The sequence below is a fragment of the Tursiops truncatus genome, chromosome 3 (genome assembly GCF_011762595.2).
Source record: "Tursiops truncatus isolate mTurTru1 chromosome 3, mTurTru1.mat.Y, whole genome shotgun sequence".
In the NCBI taxonomy this organism is placed as follows: domain Eukaryota; kingdom Metazoa; phylum Chordata; class Mammalia; order Artiodactyla; family Delphinidae; genus Tursiops; species Tursiops truncatus.
In genome coordinates, this window is record NC_047036.1 from 65700127 (window position 1) to 65724929 (window position 24803).

The 24803-nt window shown below is 34.1% G+C and overlaps 1 protein-coding gene across 7 annotated transcripts in view; it reads left to right on the forward strand.

Moving 5' to 3' along the window:
- XRCC4 (X-ray repair cross complementing 4) overlaps positions 1 to 24803 on the forward strand; it is a 389471-nt gene that overhangs the window by 25806 nt on the left and 338862 nt on the right. For all 7 annotated transcript variants that reach the window (XR_012330745.1, XM_019929741.3, XM_073802272.1 and 4 more), the window contains 2 exons: positions 1359 to 1507; positions 8293 to 8468. Coding sequence is in view for 6 of the 7 variants with exons in the window: in XM_019929741.3 (XP_019785300.1) it covers positions 1369 to 1507; positions 8293 to 8468 (315 nt within the window). In the remaining variant the exon portion in view is untranslated. The remainder of the gene's footprint in view (positions 1 to 1358; positions 1508 to 8292; positions 8469 to 24803) is intronic.

Here is a 24803-nt window from a genome sequence, read left to right on the forward strand (position 1 = left end):
GACTGGGCCCGTGAGCCATGGCCGCTGAGCCTGCGCGTCCGGAGCCTGTGCTCTGCAACGGGAGAGGCCACAACAGTGAGAGGCCCGTGTACCGCAAAAAAAAAAAAAAAAAAAAAAAAAAAGATGAGAAATGTTTGTAAGGATATGGAGTGATCAGAACTGACATACCAAGTGTTTAAATTGGTACAAACCTTTTAGAAAGTTTTTGGTTGTGTACTACTAAAACTGAACATATGCATATCCTCTGGTCCAGAAATTTCACTCATGGTTATGTACTCATAGGTATATGCCCAACAGAAAAGCCTGGATATTGCTAGCATATTTATGGAAGCACTATTTATGCTAGTCAAAACCTGGAAAGTACTCAAATGCCTGTCGAATGGATAAATAAATTGTACTATACCCACATAATGGAATATTATACAACTATGAGCATGATCTACAATTCTAAGAAGCATTTCTGAAACGTAATGTTCCATAAAAGAAGCCAGATACAAAATAAAATGTGCTGTATGATTATATCTACATGAAAGTACAAAGATACTCAAAATTCTAATCTGTTAGGAAAGTGGTTATTTGGGGACACAGAGACTGGAAAAGGGGTGTTGTGAGAATGAGTTCTGGGGTGGTAATGTTCTGATTCCTGATCTAGGTACTGCTTACATGGATTTGCTCAATTATAAAACTTCCAAGTTAGGTTTTAGATATCTGTACTTTTGCCTGGGTATAATACTTCAATATAAAGTTTTAAAAATGCAAAAAGTTTATTAGCCTCAGGCTGTGATAGCTTGATATAATCCATCTCCATTACAGGGTACTTCTATCTCAGTGGACAGAGTGAGTCCTGGGAGCCCCTTTCTTAGAGAAGATGTGATAGATATGGCCAACTCTTGGGTTCTGAGATTTTCTTTTCCAAATCTTTATGCTACTCTCCTTTTTCATTTACACAGTCTTTCTCCAGACAGAGACTAAGAACTTGATCCAATTTATCCTCACTAATTATAATCAGATTCCAGTCCTGCGATTATTCCCAGATCACTCACACAAGTTCTTGTGACTATTTGTCATAGAGAAAGAGGCTTTGGGGAAAATGTGATCTTCATATTGTTGGAGGTGGTAATTTTTATTCAGCTACACAACTTGGGCAAATCATTTATGAGCCTCTGCTTTTATCTGTAAAAACTGTGAATCAGTATTGAACAGAACTGTGATTTACTGAGTTTGATGGTTGGCTATTATATAGCTTTTTGTTTTACTTGTTTCCTTGGTGCTTTGTATAGCTGAGAGACCAGTACAGAAAGCATCGTTATTTGATAGTCACAGTTTCTTGCAAAAATATTTTTTTTCTTTTATAACAGGTGATCAGAAATGGAGAGAAAAGTAAACAGAATCTATCTTGCTTCTGAACCTGATATAATTCATTTTCTACAAGTTGCTTGGGAAAAAACACTAGGATCTGGTTTTGTTATTACACTTACTGATGGTCAGTCAGCATGGACTGGGACAGGTAATGTTAAAAGCAAATTTTTTAAAGAAAAATTTCAATAATGTGCTATTCTTCAGTCCTCAGTGATACTTCAAATTAAAGTGTTTCTTTAATAGATATTGGTTAAAATGAACATGATTGCTTTTACTTGTTATTGCTGTCTGATTTACACACAGATTTGTAATATTAATATTATTTTCTGTAAGTAATATTAATAGAAGGATAGAGAAATAACCATTTGAGTCTTAGTTCTTGGAGTTGGTCAGAGTTTTTAAAATGATCTCTTTATACAAAACATAAATAGTACTTTTTAAATGTATCTTTTCTTAGGACCCCAGGGAAATACTGGGAGGCATAGGAAGGTGGATTGGCTGGGCCAAGGCTTGGGAGAGTGGGGTGGTGGTGGTGTTCTTTTTATTTCATATACTTATATTGTTGAATTATTTTCCAGTGAACATGTACTACATTTGTAACAAAATGAAGCAGAACTAATAGCCTAAAACTTTGTAAACCAAAGTTCAAACCCATTTATGGGATTTTGGCTGTTATTTTATGAAATAGACTTTTGCTTTTTTTAATCTTTGGTAATAATCTTTTTAAAGAGGTTAATGACCCTGAAATCATTTATGGAACATTGCAGGTGTAAAGTCAAAATATCTAGAATTACGTTTTACTCATATAGCAAAATTTTGTTGATAATATACTTCTAAAGTGTTTTATTGAAAGATTTAAAAAGCTATTTCTACAGTTATGAAATAGTCATTTCTAGGGTTATGTTGTAAATGATGTTTTAGGTAAAATAATTTTGTCATGTTAATTTATGTGCTATTTGTATCTTCTATCAACTTTTGAAATATTCCCCTAAAATTTATTACTGTAATAATTATTATATCACCTTTTAAAATCACAATACATTGTGAAGTTTTGTTTTCTTCTTGAGTGTTACAAATTCTGTTATACAACGTAGTCAAACTGAATTTGTATTTACAGGGTTTTGGTTTTTATTACTCATTTTTTTATGACAGAGAATGAGGAATGGTAATATAAGTATTACTGTAAAATAAAGAAATTTCAAGGATAATGTTTGTAGTACCTGTTATGGTATCTATTTAAGCTGTAAATTTCTATGTAAGAGAATTCAGTGGTTGGTTGGTTATTGCAGTGCAGGACTGGAGGAAAATTTGTCAGGTTAGCTCTATGTATGCTGGTGAAGGTATACCCAAGTGACAATAACTCTGTTTTGGGGTAAATGGTACACAGGGTTGAAGACCATGGCAGTAGTCTAATGCCAGTTTTCAGGGAGAAAAGAGCAATTCCAACAGCACAGCCCAGGAGGCAGGTCCTAGGTGATGTGGTTGGTTGTATGTAAGGAATTTATAACTTAGATATTTCCAATTAACAAATGGTTTATTCTGTATAACAAGAAGTTGTGGTCAGACGAATGACCTTGAGGTATTTTAAGAACCTTAATTATCAAAGAAAAATATTAGATTTTGATGTAGTCAGTAAACCTCATTCACCAGGACAAAGAACAATAATACGTTGTTTGAACTTTTTTTTATATCATTAAGGACTGGGAAAAGAAAAAGAATACCGTGGTTAAATCTTAATTTAACCAGAAATTTAAGTTAACTTTACATTTATGGAACATTTTGTTTATGTCATACAAAATGTGCTGGCAGTTGTTCTTAATATTGTTAACATGAATATTGTTTCACTAGCCTACATTCATTGAGAGCAAAGTACACATCTGATTTGCCAACCACTGTTCATAAGTATTTCTATCAGTACATAGGACATACATGCCTTGATGGATATTCTCTGAAAGAAAGAATGAAAGGATGCCTGAAATATATAAAATTGGTTAGGAAAAAGAAGAAAGGAAACTACTCATTTTAGAGTTAGCATATATTTTAATGAAAACTCCAGTTTCATATTTACTTGTTGGCGTTGATCATAAATGCAGTATGTTTTACCATTTGTTTTTCAGCTAATGAAATTTAGTGTGACAAAAATGTGATATCAAACTTCTGTATCCCTTGGTGGATTGTTAATCTTTTGGCTTCCTGTACTAAACAAGCTTTCAAACAGAAAATTTTATAGTGCACTGGATCTGGTCATTTATTTTCAAAGATATTGAAGTTTTAAATCTCACAAATGTTTAATGCCTTTTATTACTCACGTGTGAATTTCAGGGACAAAATACGTAATCAAATAATATAACATTGTTTCCATGTTTAGTTGTCTTATACATAAATATAATTTGGTTTGGCACTTTACAGATAGACAATAAGATAATTAAGAAATTGAAACAATTAAATAATTGAAACATGAAAATGAATTTCCTTCCTATACCTCATCCTGTTTTTTGTACAACTTTTTGATTTCTGCAACCTTCAATTTGGATATTTTTTTTTCTCTTTTCATTTGAGTGAAATTAAAAGGATGTGGGGTTCCTTTTAATCTCCCACACACTAAACTCACTGATTTCTTTTCCATTAGCAGTGTTTTATCTAATGAATGTTTTGGGGTCTAATTATCATGTGGTCTATCATCACTTCAACATTATAGAGGATTATATCACAGGGTTAAGTCACAAAGTGGGTTAATGATCGATGACTGTTATTTGACTTTCATAAGAATTGCAGTCAGCGGTAAGAAACTTATATCACCCATCTCTGGGGTAAAGTTCATTGAAGAGTAAATTAAACTTTTTAATGCATTTATTATCAAATAATTATATCCACCTATATTTGTTCTAAACACTGATATGTTTGGTGACCTATATGGAGATTATGTGACAGAGCTCAGTAGAAAAATGATTTTTAAAGAATGAAGTGGAAAAGTGGGTCCGTGATATGATGACTTATTACGTCTGTGTGTCTTCTCAGCTCTGACACAAACTTAGGATATGCAGTCTTTTGGTTCATTATACATAAGGATCCAAAGTAAAGAATTTTCTTTCCTTACTTACATCTTCACCTACCCATAAATGGTGTTAAAGTGATGCTTTCTTGGATTCTACCTGTCTGAGAACAATTCCTTGCTTTTTGGTCATGTTGGCCTGCTCACTTTTTATGCCATATTATGTTGCTCATCTGTATCCTTGCTGAATTTTATTATTTTCATGGCTTTTATCCCTGGTCACTGAAGTTTTTAAAGGAGCATTGACTGCTTACAGCTGTGCTTCCTGCAGCACAAAATTCAAAACCGGTGACCAAATTGTTTTTCTAGGATTGAAGTTCTAAATAGGCAGTCAGAATTTCACATTGACTGTTATAGGAAATGTTCAAGTAAATTTTTCTTCTTAAACTAATACCTTTTTTTTTACAAAACATATTTTTTAAAGGAGAGGCACAAATAGAAATAATTTCCTTTCACATGTTTTTTTCCTCTCAAGAATGAAATATTTTGAAACACTAACCAATGCAGCATTCACAGATGGAGTAACATACTAAGAGGGTATCTGAAAGGTTATCTAAGATGTCAGCACTTGAATCAAGGCTCCATAAGGCTGGCATTTTTGTCTAATGGTTGTATCCCTCGTGCCTAGAATAGTGCCTGGCACATAGTAAATGCGCATTAAGCATTTTTGGACTAAATGAATTGAATCAATAAATTCTATTAAATATTTTCAGACAGGCATCTTTTCATTGTAATGAAATTTAGAATACTTTTTACTAGATGTTTTATCAGTAGACATACTTTATTATTTTTTTAATATATTTATTTTATATTGGAGTATAGTTGATTTACAATGTTGTGTTAGTTTCAGGTGTACTACAAAGTGATTCAGTTATACATATACATATATCCATTCTTTTTCAGATTCTTTTCCCATATAGGTTATTACAGAATATTGAGTTCCCTGTGCCATACAGTAGGGCCTTGTTGGTTAGCTATTTTATATATAGTAGTGTGTATATGTTAATCCCAAACTCCTAATTTATCCCCCCCATCCTACCTTTCCCCTTTGGTAACAATAAATTTGTTTTTGAAGTCTGTGAGTCTCTTTCTATTTTGTAAAGAAGTTCATTTGTATATTTATTTTTTTGCATGTTTTCTTATAAGTTTTTCTATAGTTGCATTAAAGATAGTTTCTACAGATTATTTCCTATTTCTCTGAGAAATAATTTCTCTCTCTAGGTACTTATAACTCTTCAAAATTATCCAAACACAGAATATGAAATTATTCCTCAGATAAGATGCATTTGCCTTCTTACTTTTATGTTTTTTCAGAAGAGCTAATAGGGTATTTGAAAGGTCAATAGATTTGATAGTGGTGATCATCTTAAATATGCATATGCTTCAGAGAGAGAAAAAAATATGTTGAAATATTTTAGAAGCTGTAAAATTACACAAGCATATTTTTATTCTTACCTTTTTTCAAAGGCTGTGTTGAGTCTCATATTTCAATATTAGAATTTATCAAAAACTGATCAGGAAAAATATATGGATGCATTCCTGGACTCTCTTCCTCATTGCCTGTCATGGGGCTTCCAGACCCTTGATAGCACATGGACCAACGTTATGCAAAGCTGTTATATTTTTAGGGATTCTTTAATCAAGATTTTATTGTTTCTATATTATTTCATACCAGTGTGTTTTTTTAATATTATGGAAGTAAATAATTTAGCTAATGTCCCATATCTCTGCTTCACCTCAAACCAGAACAACCAGAGAGATATAAGTATGACCCCAGTTTTACCACTTACCTACTTCATGACCCTAGACCATTACTTGATCTCTCTGAGCCTCACTTTTGTCATTTGTAAAATGAGAATATCTATCTTTCAGTGTTGTAAGGAATAAAATAGATAAATGTAACCTTTAAGTAAAAAAGTATAGAACCGTATGAGTCTTTCATCATTGTGGTATCCTGAGTTGATACAGGAAACCACCCAACCATACGTACATTCCAAATAAATATTAGATTAAATCTTGTAATTTTAAAAGCAAATAAACAGACACATTGCAGCCTTTGAATGTAAGAAAGGGAATCCCCAGGTGCCATGTGTGAAGAGGTATCTGAAAACCGAAGTGGTTAATGGGAACTAAAGAACTATAAGTTCATGGAATATCTGAACTAGATGCACATCTAAGCGACTGTGGTTGTAATACCTGAGTGGAGTGGCCTGTTGAGACTGCAGGCCTCTTAAGGAATTTCTTTATCTCTAAAGATAAAGAAAGTAACCTGGAAGTGATCCTGTTAATAAAATCTTTAAAAAAACAGACAAAAAAATTACTCTGGCTTGGAGTTGTAGAATCAGAGTAGTCACTAACGGTTATGAGTAAATTAAAAGTCCTAACAGAAATCAGAATCCTGTCTGTGTTTTATAAGTGTGAGGGTGGGGGGTTTAAATTTGAGCTGTCTTAAATTTGCCACAAGTATAAAAACCAAGTGAAGAAATTAACTTTCAAAACTGGTCCAGAACTGGTGAAACCTGTAGGGACTACAAGAAAGGCCAACCAGCAACCTTCATTTAAAGCCTTAAATGAAGGGCTTCCCTGGTGGCACAGTGGTTAAGAATCCGCCTGCCAACGCAGGGGACACGGGTTCGATCCCTCGTGCGGGAAGATCCCACATGCCGCGGAGCAACTAAGCCCATGCGCCACAACTACTGAGCCTGCGCTCTAGAGCTCATGAGCCACAGCTACTGAGCCCACGTGCCACAACTACTGAAGCCCGCACGCCTAGAGCCTGTGCTCCACAACAAGAGAAGCCACTGCAATGAGAAGGCCACACACCACAATGAAGAGTAACCCCCACTCACCACAACCAGAGAACAGCCCGCGTGCAGTGAAGACCCAACGCAGCCAAAAATAAAATAAATAAAATAAATAAATTTATTAAAAAAAATAAATAAGTAAAGTCTTAAATGAAGACTTTCTGCTGTCCAGAGCACTTGATACTCTGGCTAGAGGAGAGTCATGTTCACACCTCACAAAGCAGGAAAGGAAAAAAGGCAGAGCAAGAATGTGTCAGCAGCTAGAAGAAATGGCATTCATACCCTAGGAACCACGCAAAGAGAGTGATCTGAATGAGATCTTGAATATATTTAAATCCTTCAAATATTGAAAAGAAGGGTGTGGCAAGAACAAGATATTATGAAAAAGAAACAGAGGATATCTAAAATTGAACATGTAATCATTGAAGTAAAAATCTCTACGGATGAGTAAAACATCAGCTTTAAACATACCTAGATGAGAGAATTGGAAGCCAGATATATAATATACCGCAAGCCATAGAGGAGACAATAAATATTAATTCCCTTCCTTTCCTTCCTCATCGACTCCCTTCATCTACCATTTTTATTGTTGGCACATAATGAGATGAGAAGAATGAACTCCATTTTTACTTTAATTTGACCCTGCCCATGTGAGTGAGAAATAGACTATAGACTATTTAATCTCTTTAATAATTGAGGCAAGGAAGAAAGATGTTTTAAAATATTGAGCTTATTAATCATTATAGGAAATAATTGCTATGACCTAGGAGCAGGTACATAAGACGGTTGTTTCTGTGGTAACTTATAATCCATGTATTTGATCTGAGGACAGAGAAAGAACACAAGGAGTCTAATGCTTTCCAATGAGATTTGAGACTAAATTAATGTCTCAAAAATTGCTAGTTCAGTTAAAAGGTATAATTTGACTTAAAAATGTGTGGTGCAGACATTGATTTTACTTTTTGTTTAAATTTCTGTTACATAAGTAATAAATCAGTAGCAACAGGTAAATATGTTTATTCTTAGGTTTAGAATTTATTTTCAAGTAAATAAGGCTTTTATTACTGTTTCTCATAGTTTGTGAATCAGAGATTTCCCAAGAAGCTGATGACATGGCAATGGAAAAAGAGAAGTATGTTGATGAACTGAGAAAAGCACTGGTGTCAGGAGCAGGACCAACTGACACATACAAGTTTAATTTTTCGAAAGAGTCTTGTCACTTCTCCTTTGAGAAAAACTTGAAAGATGTTTCAGTAAGTAAAACTTTCCATAATGTTATAATTGGTAAAATGTTAGAGAATACTTATTGAGAAATTATTTAAGTAACTAGCATATTATTCCCAGAATAGCTTAGAAACAAAAGTTTAAAAAGTACTTGGTTTCCAAGTTGGAAAAATGCTTCAAAGTTATAGTCATTAAATGCTTTATGTTAATGAATTGTGAAAAAAACTATTGGAAAATATATTTCATTTTTAATGCTTTAAGACTAAGTATTATTGAGATAATTACACGAATGGGCAGTATGAAAAGTGGCGTCAGAAGTTTTAGACCATGAGACAAGGCTTACTGAAATGAGTTTGGGGAAATACTGATTTTTGAGAAAGAAAATAATATATTTTTCTTTGAATATTTAATAATTATAACCTATTTTCTTCTTTATTAGCATGTATTTGCAATTACAAAATTATATAGATAAGTGTAGTAAGACATTTGATTAGAAATTAAGGTATTTTATTTATATTATCAAACTTAGAAGTATTAAAATAGAAAGAAATAACTTTCAACCCAAGCTTTCTTAAATTTAGAGACAGTTATTGAACAGTTTGTGCCGGAACTAAATTGAATTTAAAAAATTCTTTTAAAAAAATTTTAATTCAGAATGATTAAAGGGATTTCACCAATTAGAGAAACATTTGAAGCAACAGATGGAATCATTAATTTGAAATATATATTATCCTGTATAGAATAATACAGAGCCTGGCTTCAGTAATTGTTTCTGAAAAATTTAGAATTATTCTGAATTGTTTAGAAGATACATACTTATAGTACTTAGCTGCCAATTTATGTAAGTTTCAATAAGCTGAGGTTCTTAAGATGATAATTTAAATTAGGGTAAGGTTTGAACTGACTACTGAAATTTTGTTATTTATCGCAAAATACTCTTTCCTGTGGCTCAAGTACAATCAAATGATGTTATATGCTATGGAACTGCTGACTGTTTCTTCTAATATTTTGAAGCAGATCATTGTCAAATTGGTTATAATACCATTTCCCACTCAACAAGCATATGTATGTAATGACTAACATTATTTCATGCCTCCAGTTTCTGGTTTTCATATGTGTTGTGTTACACTGGTGCATAACAAATTAAGAGTGTGAGAGTACTTTTGGGTACCTGAAAGGCTTTTGGTATCTTTGACATGGTGAAAAGGAGGGTTTGGATGGAGTACTTGACATGCTTAGCGATACATCGGATCTTGCTGCCTTTGTGAAGAAAGTCCTCATGACTTCAGTTGTTTACAGTTGGCTTGGCATGTATCAGACTCAAAAACCGTGACAATAATCCTGAAAGATAGCTTGCTTACTACCCTGATATTAATCAACTTTATCAGAGCCAAAGGCTTGAACCACTAGCTTTTCAACAGGTTTTCTCAAAAAAATAGAAACAGATTAAGAGATTCCTAGTAAGGCAGATGAGTGTTGGTTCCCTAACAAATATGCCCTAAAGCACTACAATGCAGTTTAGATTCCTGCCTCACTATTTATTCATTTATTAATTTGCGTATGAGAAAAAGAAAGGCTACTTTCAGAATGGTTTGTTGAGGAGGAGTTCATGACTTGGCTTACTTGAGAGATATTTTTGGATGTTTGAATGAGATAAAACTTTCAGTATGAGGTGCTACAGTCAGCCTTACGGATGCAGATGAAAATCACAAGTTTATTTGGCCAAATTTCCGTGGGAATCTTCTAGTGCTGTAGGATGTGCTTCTGCAAATTGAATTTCAGAGTGACAGTATCTTTTAAAGTCATCTGCTGGCAAAAATATGCAGACAATTGGAAACATGGCAGAATACTTTTTAAGGCTAATTTTGCTTTGGATGACCTAAAACTTTAAAAGGAGTTTGTAATCCATTCCTTGATGACACAGATGTCTGATTGTTGCCAAAAATGACCTCCTACACTTAGAAGAAAAGAATGAACATAGATTCACCTCAAAAGGTTATAGTGAATTCTGTTCTGTTGTTGACATAAGGTTACTCTCCCATGACAAAGAATATTCCATGAGTTCTAAGTACATTAGCTACCAGTTTCATACCTCTTAGAGTCAGGGTTTTTGGGCATTTGTTGTCATCAATTCAAAAAGTTTTATGTGTCTAATTCTGTGTTGAAGATCACTGCATAATTTGAACATTTTGAGTATTCAAGTCATATGACTTATTTGAAATTTACATTTCTATCAAATTTTCTCCTTTTTTTCCTATTTTTAAAAAGGAAATAACTACTAATTTTTATATTCAAGAAGACCTGTTTTTTTTGAAATATTACCTTGTGTTTTAATTGTCCATTTCCAAAGCAATGAAATATTTAATATGTATAATGTGTATGTTGATGTTTATATACATTCTTTTTGAGGGATGGATCCATAATTTTCATGAGATTGCTTTTGAGCTCATAATACTCAAAATTTCATTTTTGCTCTCATTGGCTTTTCCTTACAGATAACATAGACTTCTAATTTTAGCTTAATTCTCATTGGGATAAATGTTGAATGGCCAGTTGGACGCTAACTCTTTTTCTCCGTACAGTACAAACCTCTGGGACCCTTCCTGCTCCATCACCAGGACACTTCAGTTGGCAGTAGATTGTTCTGGATGACAGCATACTCTAGTACAAGCATTTAGAACTCATTATCTCTTCACTATAAGTACTGTTGCCTACTCAAGAGATTATCATGTACTTTGTGTCACTCTTTTCGCTCTGCCTTTTACAGTTCATATGGATTTTGCAGTATATACTTTGTCATGCAAATAATACATCTTAATTAAAAATGTCTTCCTGGGCTTCCCTGGTGGCGCAGTGATTGAGAGTCCGCCTGCCGATGCAGGGGACACGGGTTCGTGCCCCGGTCCGGGAAGATCCCACATGCCGCGGAGCTGCTGGGCCCGTGAGCCATGGCCACTGAGCCTGCGCGTCCGGAGCCTGTGCTCAGCAACGGGAGAGGCCACAACAGTGAGAGGCCCGCGTACCGCAAAAAAAAAAAAAAAAAAAAAAAAGTCTTCCTCTTCTTCTCTCATAATTTGCTCTGTTCCTTCAGAAAACATTTTCATTCATAAGCCATGTAAAAAAGACCTAATTTTTTTTTATAAGAGTAACCCTGGGGGGAGACAAAATACCTGTATGCAGAAAACTATAAGACACTGATGAAAGAAATTAAAGATGATACAAACAGATGGAGAGATATACCATGTTCTTGGATTGGAAGAATCAATATTGTGAAAATGACTATGCTATCCAAAGCAATCTACAGATTCAATGCAATCCCCATCAAATTACCAATGGCATTTTTTACAGAACTAGAACAAAAAATCTTAAAATTTGTATGGAGACAAAAAAGACCCCGAATAGCCAAACAGTCTTGAGGGAAAAACATGGAGCTGGAGGAATCAGACTCCCTGACTTCAGACTATACTACAAAGCTACAGTAATCAAGACAATATGGTACTGGTACAAAAACAGAAACATAGATCAATGGAACAAGATAGAAAGCCCAGAGATAAATCCATGCACCTATGGTCAACTAATCTATGACAAAGGAGGCAAAGATATACAATGGAGAAAAGACAGTCTCTTCAATAAGTGGTGCTGGGAAAACTGGACAGCTACATGTAAAAGCATGAAATTAGAACACTCCCTAACACCATACACAAAAATAAACTCAAAATGGATTCGAGACCTAAATGTTAAGACCAGACACTATAAAACTCTTAGAGGAAAAGATAGAAAGAACACTCTTTGACATAAATGACAGCAAGATCTTTTTTGACCCACCTCCTAGAGTAATGGAAATAAAAACAAAAATAAACAAATGGGACCTTATGAAACTTAAAAGCTTTTGCACAGCAAAGGAAACCATAAACAAGATGAAAAGGCAACCCTCAGAATGGGAGAAAATATTTGCAAACAAATCAATGGACAAGGGATTAATCTCCAAAATATATAAACAGCTCATGCAGCTCAATATTAAAGAAACAAACAACCCAATCCGAAAATGGGTAGAAGACCTAAATAGACATTTCTCAAAAGAAGACATACAGATGGCCAAGAAGCACGTCAAAAACTGCTCAACGTCACTAATTATTAGAGAAATGCAAATCAAAACTACAATGAGGGGCTTCCCTGGTGGCGCGGTGGTTGAGAGTCCGCCTGCCGATGCAGGGGACATGGGTTCGTGCCGCGGTCTGGGAGGATCCCACATGCCGCGGAGCGGCTAGGCCTGTGAGCCATGGCCACTGAACCTGCGCGTCCGGAGCCTGTGCTCCGCAACGGGAGAGGCCACAACAGTGAGAGGCCTGCGTACCGCAAAAACAAACAAACAAACAAAACTACAATGAGGTATCACCTCACACCAGTTAGAATGGGCATGATCAGAAATCTACAGACAACAAATGCTGGAGAGGGTGTGGAGAAAAGGGAACCCTCTTGCACTGTTGGTGGGAATGTAAATTGATACAGCCACTATGGAGAACAGTATGGAGGTTCCTTAAAAAACTAAAAATAGAATTACCATCTGACCCAGCAATCCCACTACTGGGCATATACCCAGAGAAAACCATAATTCAAAAAGACACATGCACCCCAATGTTCATTGCAGCACTATTTACAATAGCCAGGTCATGGAAGCAACCTAAATGCCCATCGACAGACGAATGGATAAAGAAGATGTGGTACATATATACAATGGAATATTACTCAGCCATAAAAAAGAATGAAATTGAGTGATTTGTTGAGACGTGGATGGATCTAGAGACTGTCATACAGAGTGAAGAAAGTCAGAGAGAGAAAAACGAATATCGTATATTAACACATGTATGTGGAACCTAGAAAAATGGTACAGATGAACTGGTTTGCAGGGCAGAATTTGAGACACAGATGTAGAGAACAAACGTATGGACACCAAGGGGGGTAAGCCACGGGTCGGGTGGTGGTGGTGGTGTGCTGAATTGGGTGATTGGGATTGACATGTATACAGTGATGTGTATAAAATTGATGATTAATAAGAACCTGCTGTATCAAAAAATAAATAAAATAAAATTCAAAAATTAAAAAAAAAAAGAGTAACCATGGGTTCATAGTTTAGCTTGCTCATACATCTGTTTTCTCATCTATAAAGTTTTGAAGTGATTTCTTGATTCATTCCAGGTCATCTAACATACTGCAGTTTTATGTTTCTAAAAATAGTCCTAATGAAGGAAAGCCATGAGGTTTGAAAGAAAATTAAACATGATAAGCACACATACACACCCTCCCCCACACACTAGAAGCATACATGAAAATTGGCTTTAGGTTTCTGTTAGAATTAAAATAAAGTCTTTTTGCATTTTCTTTCCCTTCCTCTCTCCTGCCCCACCAGCAGATATTGGCTTCGGATACAGTTAGCCTGAAAATTTGATGACTTAAAAAGCATGGAAGTTTGCTTTTCTCTGATGTAATGATCCGAATAGGCAGGCCTGGGTTAATACAATGGTTTTATGATGCAGGGGCCCAGGGAGTTTTTATCTCATTGTTACTGTTATGCTCACCTTTCAGGCAACAAGACTGAGTTAAAGAGAAAATAAAGCACACATGCATTTTCTTTGACTGTCACTGTAAAATTGCAAGCATTACTTTTGCTTGCATCCCATTGTCCAGAACTGTCACATGGGTTCACCTAGCTGCAAGGGAATCTGTGAAGTGTGATCTTCAGCTGTGTCCTATGCCCAGAAATTTTCATTACTGTGTAAAAAGGGGAAGGTGGATATTGAGGAACAAGGAGCAATCTCTGCATGTTACATTTTAGGAGAGATTGAAGTGTCATTCAGTCATTTAGAAGGATTCACTTTTATTGTTACAAGGGTCTTTCTCTAGAATTTTCATTATAAATAATTGTTTCAGTTGTTTAAAAAATGTTACAACATATAGTAAGGTATAGGTTAGTTTGTATCTTACTATATGTCATAACTTTTTTTAAGTGGAAGTTAAAAAAGTTCAAACAATCTCTCTATATTTATTTAACTTACATTTCTCAGATATATAAAAATGAAGTAAAATAAGTTAGCTCAAACATTCAAAGTTGTTTTTAAAAACAGCAGTCTAAAATCCTATATTATTGCCATGTGTCCCTGTGGTTTGGGGGACTTTGAAATCAAATGGGTATTTCCAGATGAAATATCAGAATTGGAGCATTTGTTATGGTACTCTGCCAAAGAGTTTGTCAAAAATAGTAATGATTTTCAGGTTTGTGGGAGTATGGGTTGCAAATGTGTTGCTTGAATGCCTCAAAAAGAAATTGCAGTATTCTTTATTTCTATGATAAAAATATTTGTATACGTCTGCCATTTTTGTATTAAACGCTTTATAATTCCTGACCTTTTGGAATGTGGGAGCTAAATCAGTAATGTAAGTGGTGCAGAAGTCCTGCTCAAAGTATATGTTTTGTAGTTAAGCCATGGAAAAGACTTCAGAATTATTACTTTAAAAAATTAATTTTTAGTTATACAGTTTTGTATTTGAGAACTCATTTTCCTTTTCTTTTTTCATATTGCTCTGCTTTGATTTAAAGTGTTTTCTTCTTTTATAAGAAACACCTCAGTCATTATATTTTAATTTTTTCAGTTATTCCAGGATTTTTCAGAAAATAAACAACTTAGAGCAAAAACAGAAGTAGGAAGTAGCATGTAAAAACTATGCTCTAAGAGAACTTTTGAGTATTAATATTTGCTTATTATTTTCCAGTTAATCTCCTTTTCAGTTAACATGTACTCTCACTTCATCATGTGGTGTTGGCATCGTCACTCTCTGTATGTGAGGAAACAGTTGCTAAAAGCATAAGCAAGTTCCTAAGGAAAGCACAGGTAGTAAGTCAGGTAGGGTAGAATCCAGGTCTCTGTCAAAATCAAGTAAAATTTTTCTTGTTGTTTAGGTGTAGTGTACATACAATAGAATGTACCTATGTAAAATTCAGTTTTCATTACTCTAGACAGTTCCTTTGTGCCTCTTTTTTTTTTTTTTTTTCTTTTACATACTTGGTTAAGTTTATTCTTTTTTTTTTTTTTTTTTTTTAACATCTTTATTGGGGTATAATTACTTTACAATGGTGTGTTAGTTTCTGCTTTATAACAAAGTGAATCAGTTATACATATACATATGTTCCCATTCCTTTGTGCCTCTTTGAGGTCAATCCCCAATTAGCCCCTTTCTTCCTCACTCTGCTTACTCTCCAGGTTCCAGGCACCCACTAAACTTTTAAATTTATTTGGACTTATACTGAGGCTCCAAATATGGTCTCTCTTGTTCAGTGGTCTTTGACCACTTGAAAGAAATGTTTATTCTGCTGTTGTTTGGTGGATTGTTCTATAAATGTCAGATCAAGTTGGTTGAGCTTGTTGTTTAAGTTTTCTATATTTTTGCTTATTTTCTATCTACTTGTTGCACCAATGACAGAGAATGTATTCAAATCTGTAACTGTAATTATGGATTGGTTTATTCTCCTTGAAGCGTAATCAGGTCTTGCTTCATGTATTTTTGAATCTTTGTTATAAAGTGCAAAACATTAAGGTTTGTCTTGTCCTCGTGATGATTTGATCCCTTTACCATTATGAAATGACCCTCTAACACTTAAAATTCTTTGATCTAAAATCCACTTCCAGCTTTCTTTTGATAGGAGTTAGCATGACATATCTTTTTCCATCCTTCTGCTTTTGACTATTTTTATCTTTATTTAAATTGGGTTTCTTTTAAGAAATATATAGTTGGATTTTGCTTTTTTAATCCAATCTGGCAATCTGTGTCTTTTAATTGGGGTGTTTAGGGCATTTACAGTTTATGTAATTATTGATGATGGTTTTAAAATCTGCTCTCTCTCTCTGTTTCACCTTATTTCCTTGTTTCTCTTATTGTGTCTTTTTTTGGCCTACTTTAGTATTTTTTTATGATACTATTTAATCTTTTTGGTTGGCTTATAACTCATTTTTACGCTATTTTAATGCTTGCTTTAGAGTTTATAGCATGTATCTTTACCTTATCACAGTCTACCTTGAAGTGATATACTGCTTTACAGATAGTTTAAAACTCTTATAGCAATATACATTATATATACACACACACATTATGCATCCATTTTTCCTCTCTTAGCCTTTATGTTATTTTGGTCATACATTTTACTTCTGTTGATATGTATGTTATAAACTCCACAATATATTGTAATACTTTTTGTTTTTAACAGCCAATTAACTTTTAAAATCTATTTTGAAATAATTTTAGACTCACAAAAAGTTTCAAAAATAAGACATAGAGTTCAGGATACCCTGCACCTGGGTTCCCCAATGATAACAATATATAACCATAGTACATTATTAAGAGCAGGAAATTGACATTGGCACAATATTATAAACTACAAACCTTATACAGATTTTGCTACTTTTTACAAGTAATCTGTTTTTTTGTTGTTATGCTTTTTTGTTTCATTTTTGTGTGTTTATAGTTATATGAATTTTATTACATGTATGGATTCATATAACCACTACCACAATCAGGGTGCAGAACTGTTCTATTATCACAAAGAAACCTCTTTGTTCCTTTGTGCTACCCCTTTATAGTTGTACCGGCTCTCCAAGGTAACCCTCAGCAACCACTTATCTGTTCTTCATCACTGCGCTTTTGTTATTTCAAGAATATTACATTAATGAAATCATATAGTATGTAGCCTTTTGAGAGTAGCTTCCCCCACCCACTGAGCATAATAATGCCCTTGAGAGACATTCAAGTTTTTGCAAATATCATAATTTATTTTTATTTATTTCTGAGTAGTCCATTGTATGACTGTATCAGTTTGTTCATCCATTAATGACTTAAGAACATTTGTGTCATTTCCACTTTTTGGCTATTACAAAGCTGCTTTAAACATTCATGCATAGGTTTCTGTGTGAATATAAGTCCTCATTTCTCTAGTGCAGAGATTGGCAAACTATATCCTGTAAATCGGCTGCCCATTTTGGTAAAGTTTTACTGGGACATAAGTGTGCCCAGTTGTTTGTGTATTGTCTGTGGCTGCTTTTGTGTTATAATGGCAAAGTTGAATAGCTGCAACAGGACATTGTGGTGTGCAATGACTGAAATATTTACTTTTGGTCCTCTTAGAGTTTGCTGGTCTCTGCTTTAAGATAAATATCTAAGATTGGGAATACTGGCTTGTATGACAAGTATGTGTTTACCTTTATAAAGAAACTGCTAAACTGTTTTCCAAAGTGGGTGTACCATTTTATATTCCTACCTGAAATGTATGAAAGATCCACACTCTTTCCAGCACTTAGTGTTGTCCGTATTTTTTATTTTAGCCATTCTAATAGGCATGGTATGTATGGTATCTTATTGTGGCTTTAATTTCTATTTCCCTAATGGCTGGGGATGTTGGTTTCATGTGCTTATTTGACATCTGTATAACCATCTTGGTGAAGAGTCTTTTCAAATTTTACCCATGTTTTTAGTTGCATTGTTTGTATTTATTTATCAGATATGTGATTTGCAAATATCTTCTAGTCTATCACTGGTATGTTCACTTTTTTTTTTTTTTAGAGAAATTGCAGAAGAAACCAGAAGTTTCTAGGAGGTTGAAATGAGTTTTTTTTGTTTTTTTTTTCTTTTAAAATTTATTTATTTATTTATTTTTGGCTGCATTGGGTCTTCGTTACTGTGCGTGGGCCTCTCACTGAGGTAGCTTCTCCTGTTGCAGAGCACGGCCCTAGGGCGCGAAGGCTTCAGTAGTTGTGGCTCATGGGCTCTAGAGCGCAGGCTCAGTAGTTGTGGCGCACAGGCCCAGTTGCTCCACGGCATGTGGGATCTTCCCGGACCAGAACTCGAACCCATGTCCCCTGCATTGACAGGCGGATTCTTAACCGCTGCACCACCAGGGAAGCCTGGTATGTTCATTTTATTAATAGGGTCTTTTGTAGAGCAGAAGTTTTTATTTTTGATGAATGGTCCAATTTCTGGATTTTTAAAATTTTTATGGATTATTCTTTGGTGTCATGTGTAAGGACTCTTTACCTATCCCTAGGTCATGAAGATTTTCCATGATTTTCTTTAAAAAAGTTTTATAGTTTCATGTTTTACATTTAGATCTATCATCTGTTTTGAGTTACTTTTGTTTAGGTTAAGGTTCATTTTCTTGGATATGAATGTCCAGTTGAACTAAGACCATTAGTTGAAAAGACTCTCCTTTCTCCATTGAATTGCTTTTGCCCCTTTATTAAAACTCATTGGCTGTACTTGTGTGGGTCTATTTCTGGACTCTGTATTCTGTTTCATGAATCTATGTATATATCCCTCCACCAGTACCACACTGGCATAATTACTGTAGCTACATTATAAGCCTTAAAATTAGGTTGTGTAATTCCTCTAACTTTATTCTTTTTTTCAATGTTGTTTTAGATAATTTAGTTTCTTTGCCTTTCCAAATACATTTTAAAAGCAGCTTTACTCTATTTACAAAAAAACCACAATTGAGTCTTCTTGTCCATAAACACAGTATTTTTTAGGTTTTCTTTGATATCTTTCATCAGTATTTTGTAGTGTTTATTAGCACACAGATCCTGTACGTGTTTTGTTAGATTTATTTCTAGTTATTTCAGTCTTTCTGGAATTATTATAAGTGGTTTTGTTTTTTTAAATTTGAGTTTCCAATAGTTCCATTACTCATATATAAATATAGTTTATTTTTCTGTGTTGACCTTATAATCCCCAACCTTGCTAAATTTCCTTATTTGTTCCGGAGTGTTTTGTTGTTGTTGTTTTATTGTGTGTGTGTAGTTTTGTTGGTATCTTTTACTTATATAATAATGTCTGCCAGTGGGTATAGTTTTATTTCCTTTTTTCCCCCCAATCTTTATGCCTTTTATTTCCTCTCTTTGCCTTATTTCACTGGCTAGGATATGAAACTACTATGTGGAATTTTAGTGGTGAGAACAGAAATCCTTGCCTTATGCCCCATTTTAGGGGGAAAGCATTCAGGCTTTCACCATTAAGCATGCTGTTAGCTGTAGTTTTATTTTTCAAATGCTCTTTATCAGACTATGGAAATTTCTTTCTATTCTTAGTTTGCTGATGGTTTTATTATGGATAGATATTGAATTGTCTTAAATGCTTTTTTCTGTATCAAGTCGTGGTCATATGAGTTTCCTTTTTTAGACTGTTAATATGGTGGATTACAAAGATTGAGCTTTTGCCTTGCATTCCTGGAATATACTTGATCATGGTGTATGTCTGTGGTACTGGAGAGAAGAGTGCCACCTGATTAGTGCAGGGTGAGAATGGCTGGATGTTAAGTCCCTGCCCACCATTTCCATGGCCACAGCCCCAAGTAGAGAGAGGAAGGGACTTCACCTTCTGAGTTCAGGGTGAGGGTGGTAGACGAGGCTCCACCTACAGCCTCCTGTCTTTAGTACAGGATTGGGATCAGGATGGGGATAGGCATGTTTCTTCTGGGTTCTTAGCCTGAACTGAGAGGGGAAGGGTTTTAGGCAAAAGGCTTCTGTCTTTCCTGGCTACCCTCTCCTACTTACCACGGCCAGACAGAAGTAGTTTTTCTTTTTGTTTATTTGTACCCACTGGTGTTTTCATGTTGCAGGCTTCTTTAATATCCAGGTTGGATATATGAAAGTCAACAAAACAAAACCAACCAGGGAACTTTCTGCCAAGTCTTTCCTCAAGTTCCAAGGTTCCTAGTAAATCTGCTTTCTTTTCTCTACCTTAAAGAATCTTTTAATAGTTGCTTTAAGTCTTTCAGGATTTTTGTTTGTAATTAGTGAGAGTAATAGAATGTAATGAGCTATCTCCATCTTGTCCAGAATCAGAATTCTGAGTTGTCTTTTAAAGTGATTTAAATATTTTGAAAATCTTTTATATTTACCCACAAATTTACCTCTTCTGGAGCAATTCATTTTTCTGTGTAGATCCAGTTTTCCATGTAATATTATTTATGTTCTGTCAGAAGGACTTTGTTTAATGTTTCTTTTCATGCAGGTCTGCTTGTGATGGATTCTTTCAGGTTTTGTGAATCTGCAAAAGTCTGTATTTCACCCTTCTTTTTAAAAGATATTTTCTAAATTCTAAGTTGACAGCTTTTTCTTTCAGTACTTTAAAAATGTTGCTCTATTGTCTTCTGGCTAGTCAGTTGTCATTGTTCGTATCTAAGCAATGTGCCTTCTTTCTCCAGCTTCTTTTAAAATTTTTCTCTTTACCACTGTCTTTGAACAATTTGATTATGATATGCCTTAGTGTAGTTTTTTATCTTTATTGAGCCTCTTTGATCTGTTAGTTTATATTTTTAGTCAGTTTTGGCAAAATTTGGTCATTATCCAAATAGTTTTTCTGTTTCCCTTCCTTCCTGTTTGGAGACTCCAATTATATATATCAATACATGTATATTATGTTGCTTGAATTTGTCCTATAGCTCCTTGATCCTCTTTTCTTTCTTCCTTTCTTTTTTTTCTCCCCATTTTTATTTTTGAATAGTTTCTATTGCTCTGTCTTCATATTCACTGTTTCTTTTGCTATGTGTAATATGCTGTTAATTTCATTCACTGTATCTTTTATCTCAGAAATTGTGATTTTCATCAAAGTTTGATTCACATCTATTTAATGTCTTTTCTAACTCTTCTTACCATGTACAATCTTTCTTTTACATTCTTGAATATATGGAATAAAATTATAGTCACTTTCAATGACCTTGTCCATTAATTTGGTAACCTGTATTATTTTGGCATAGGTATTGATAGATTTTTCTGCCCTATCATATTTTCTGTGTTATATTTTCTCTTTTTGTTGCATGCTGCTAATCTTTGATTGGATGCCAAATATTGTAAATCTTACTTGGTGCTGCATATTTTTGTATTTCTATAAACTTTTGTTTTGTTCTGGGACACAGTTTAAGTTACTTTGGAACAGTGTAATCCTTAGGGTCTTGCCTTTTAAAGCTCTGTTAAAGAGGACCAGAACATTAATTTTAGGTCCAATTTTATACCCTATTGAGGTAAAATACTTCCAACTCCCTTATCTGATTCCCATTCTTTCTACACAGGGTAATAAAATGAAGAATTTTGCGATTATGTGTAGCATGTTAGCTTTGTCTGTCAATTACAGTACCTTGAGTTAGATCACATGTAGTGATAATGTCTCTTAGATTTGTTACTTATTTTGCCCCTACAGAAACTTTTAAAATTTGAGATGGTATTTCCCTCCTGAGTAGGATGGCATGGTCTTCTAGGTATCATTGCTTCATGCCATGCACTTAAGACACTAAGGTTAGGAAGAAGATTATCAAGGCACCCGAGTTGTGATAATCTTCATTATTTAGTTACTTTTTTTGAATTTGGATTTTCTTTTAATTCTCATGATGCTCCAGCTTTAACTAAGTCATTAAGTTATCATCATTTAAAATTTGAGTCTACTAAGGATAAAGTACTTAAGGTGATTCTAGGCCTTTGACATTCTCACTTTAGAATTTTAAATTTGCAAAATATTTTTAGATCACCTACATTCTTTTTTTTAACATCTTTATTGGAGTATAATTGCTTTATAATCACCTACATTCTCAATACTGTTTTAAATTATTGCATAGAAAAAATTAAAATTAGTTATACTTTGACAACTTGATTTTCTGAAGCTATAAAGACCTACAGTCTTCTTTATCAATTTAATCAAATTACGTTCAGTTGTTTGTTTTCTTAGATAGGCATTGCTTTTTTATTTCTAGAAGAAAACTGTTTATTATGAAATTCAGTCAAGAATCAGATTTTCATTGACTGTTACTATCCTGAAATTGTAGGTAAATAACCAATTGAGAAGATTAATAGAATCTAAAATATTTGAGGAACATCTAAAATCAGATGGTGATGATGATGATGAAGGCGGTACATACTTTTGTATTAGCAGGAAAAATTGTGGAACATAATTGCTAATTAAGTTGATATTAAAACTAGGTATTTTAAAAATGAATGCAGAACAGAAATCTTTAATGTTGATAAAAAATCATAACTAATGTAATAATTAGACCACCTAGGATATTTCAGTGGTTAAGTTTGGAAGAGATGCAGTATAGTATAGCTGTATGTACCTCTTCAAAAAATAGTGAATTTAGGAAGTTTATAGAGAGAGAAATGCTGTTCAAATGACATTGAAACTATTATACATTTTTTAAAGGCTATACTTTTATACTTTAAAAATTCACTACTAAAACAGTTTATAGCCTACTGCACCTGTGTAACCCATTCTGGACATGCTACTGTCCCATTGCCTGATGACTTGATTTGGATCTCAGGTGTCAGACTGTGGGCAGCTTATTCAGTTGTTTGTCCTCAGTTTTTCTCTTATAGTTCAGAAATAATACTAATACCTGACTTAGTGATTGTAAGGATTTAATGAATTAGTGTATAGGTGTGTGTGTGTGTATACTTTTTCTAGGACAGTTCTTGCTTATAATAGGCACTTTATAAATATTCGTTGTTATTAATTATTTACTTGGGTGTCTCTTCCATTATACGGTAAAATCCTTGAGGGCAGTGACCATGTCTTAGCTGAGTTTGAAATTCCAGCAAATCTGGGTGTCTTGGGAGTGACCTTTTTGTTGAGAGGAAATGTGGCATAATGGAAAGAACTTGAGATCTTGTCTTGAGTCTTGTATCTATTTCTAATTATATGGGTTTCAGCAAGTCATTTGTCTTTATTTAATGATGAAAAAACTGAGTTCAAATAGGCTAATAATGAGAACACCCAGAGTTTATGGCTGTGGGCAGTAAGACTGATGCGTGTGTGCAGATCTTTGTTAACTGTGAATTGTATGGTTTGTGACCTGTCCCAAGAGGCCATCAGGTTGATGCCTTGTATTCAGAAGGGCCTCCAGCATATACTTCTGATATTATCTATAAATGGGTTTATACATTGTCTTAGCAGACATTCTTTATGCCAGTTTAAAATTTTATCCCATTTCAAGCTATATCATTTGAAGCACACTATAAATAAAATCAATTTAAATATGATTATATAATTTTTGTAATCTTGATTTCACTTTTAATGTGTCTGGAGATTAAAAAATTGGGAGTGACTTAGAACTCCCTTGACCTCAGAGAAGCCTTGTTAAACACATGTTATTGTTATACTGTATGCTCTATCAGATGTAAGTTTACTGGTGGATCCAGAGCTTCATTTTCTCTGTTGAATTTTCTGGTATAGTAGCATAACATACATTGATTAAAATTGGCCACATAGTAAATAATTTTATTCAAAACTGGAAGCATGCAAAAAAATAATTGTTTAAAAAGGTATACCATTATAACAATTAAAGATTAATTGTTTTATTTGTGCAACTTCTGGAGAGGATGTGATATTTCTGGCTACAAATGATCCAAAACCAGTCCAATAGTGGAGATATGCCCATGTGACTAGAACCATAATGGTGGATTATAATGATGTTTTTCCTGATTTGTTATGGTTCTTGATCAGTTTATATCTTTTGACAGCTATCTTTTTTAATACTTTAATTTTAGACTTATAGAGAAAGTGGAAAAATACTAAGGAGAATTCCTGTATATCCTTTATCCTATATTCCCTAATGTTCACATTTTATGTAATCATGGTACAATTATTAACAATCAGGACATTAACATTGACACAGTAATCTACAGATCTTATTTGAATTTTCCCATTTTTACCACTCTTAGTCTGCCGTGGCTTCTGTAACAAAATACCATAGACTGGTGGCTTACATAGCAGGAATTTATTTCTTACAGTTCTGTAGGATGGGAAGTCCAAGATCAAGGAACCATCCGATTCAGTTCTTGGGAAGAACCTGCCTCCTGGCTTGCAGTCGGCTGCCTTCTTGCTGTATTCTTATGTGGTGGACAGAGAGCTAGCTCTAATCTCTTCCTCTTCTTTTTTTTTTTTTTTCGAATTTTATTTTATTTTATTTTTTTATACAGCAGGTTCTTATTAGTTATCTATTTTATACATATTAGAGTATACATGTCTTCCTCTTCTTATAAAGTTACTAATCCTATCAGGGGGGCCCTGCCCTTGTGAATTCATCTAAACCAAATTACCTCCCAAACACCCCACCTCCAAATACCATCATATTAGAAGGGGTTAGGGCCTCAATGTATGAATTTTGGGGAGAAACGAACATTTCAGTTCATTATGCTCACTAAAGTTTTTTTCCTGGTCCAGAATACAAGTGTCTCACATTGCATTTGATGGTCTCCATTATCTTTTAGTCTGTGAAAGTTCTTCAGTCTTGGTTTTCCTACCTTTGAAGAACACTGGCTGGTTATTTTGTCTTATGT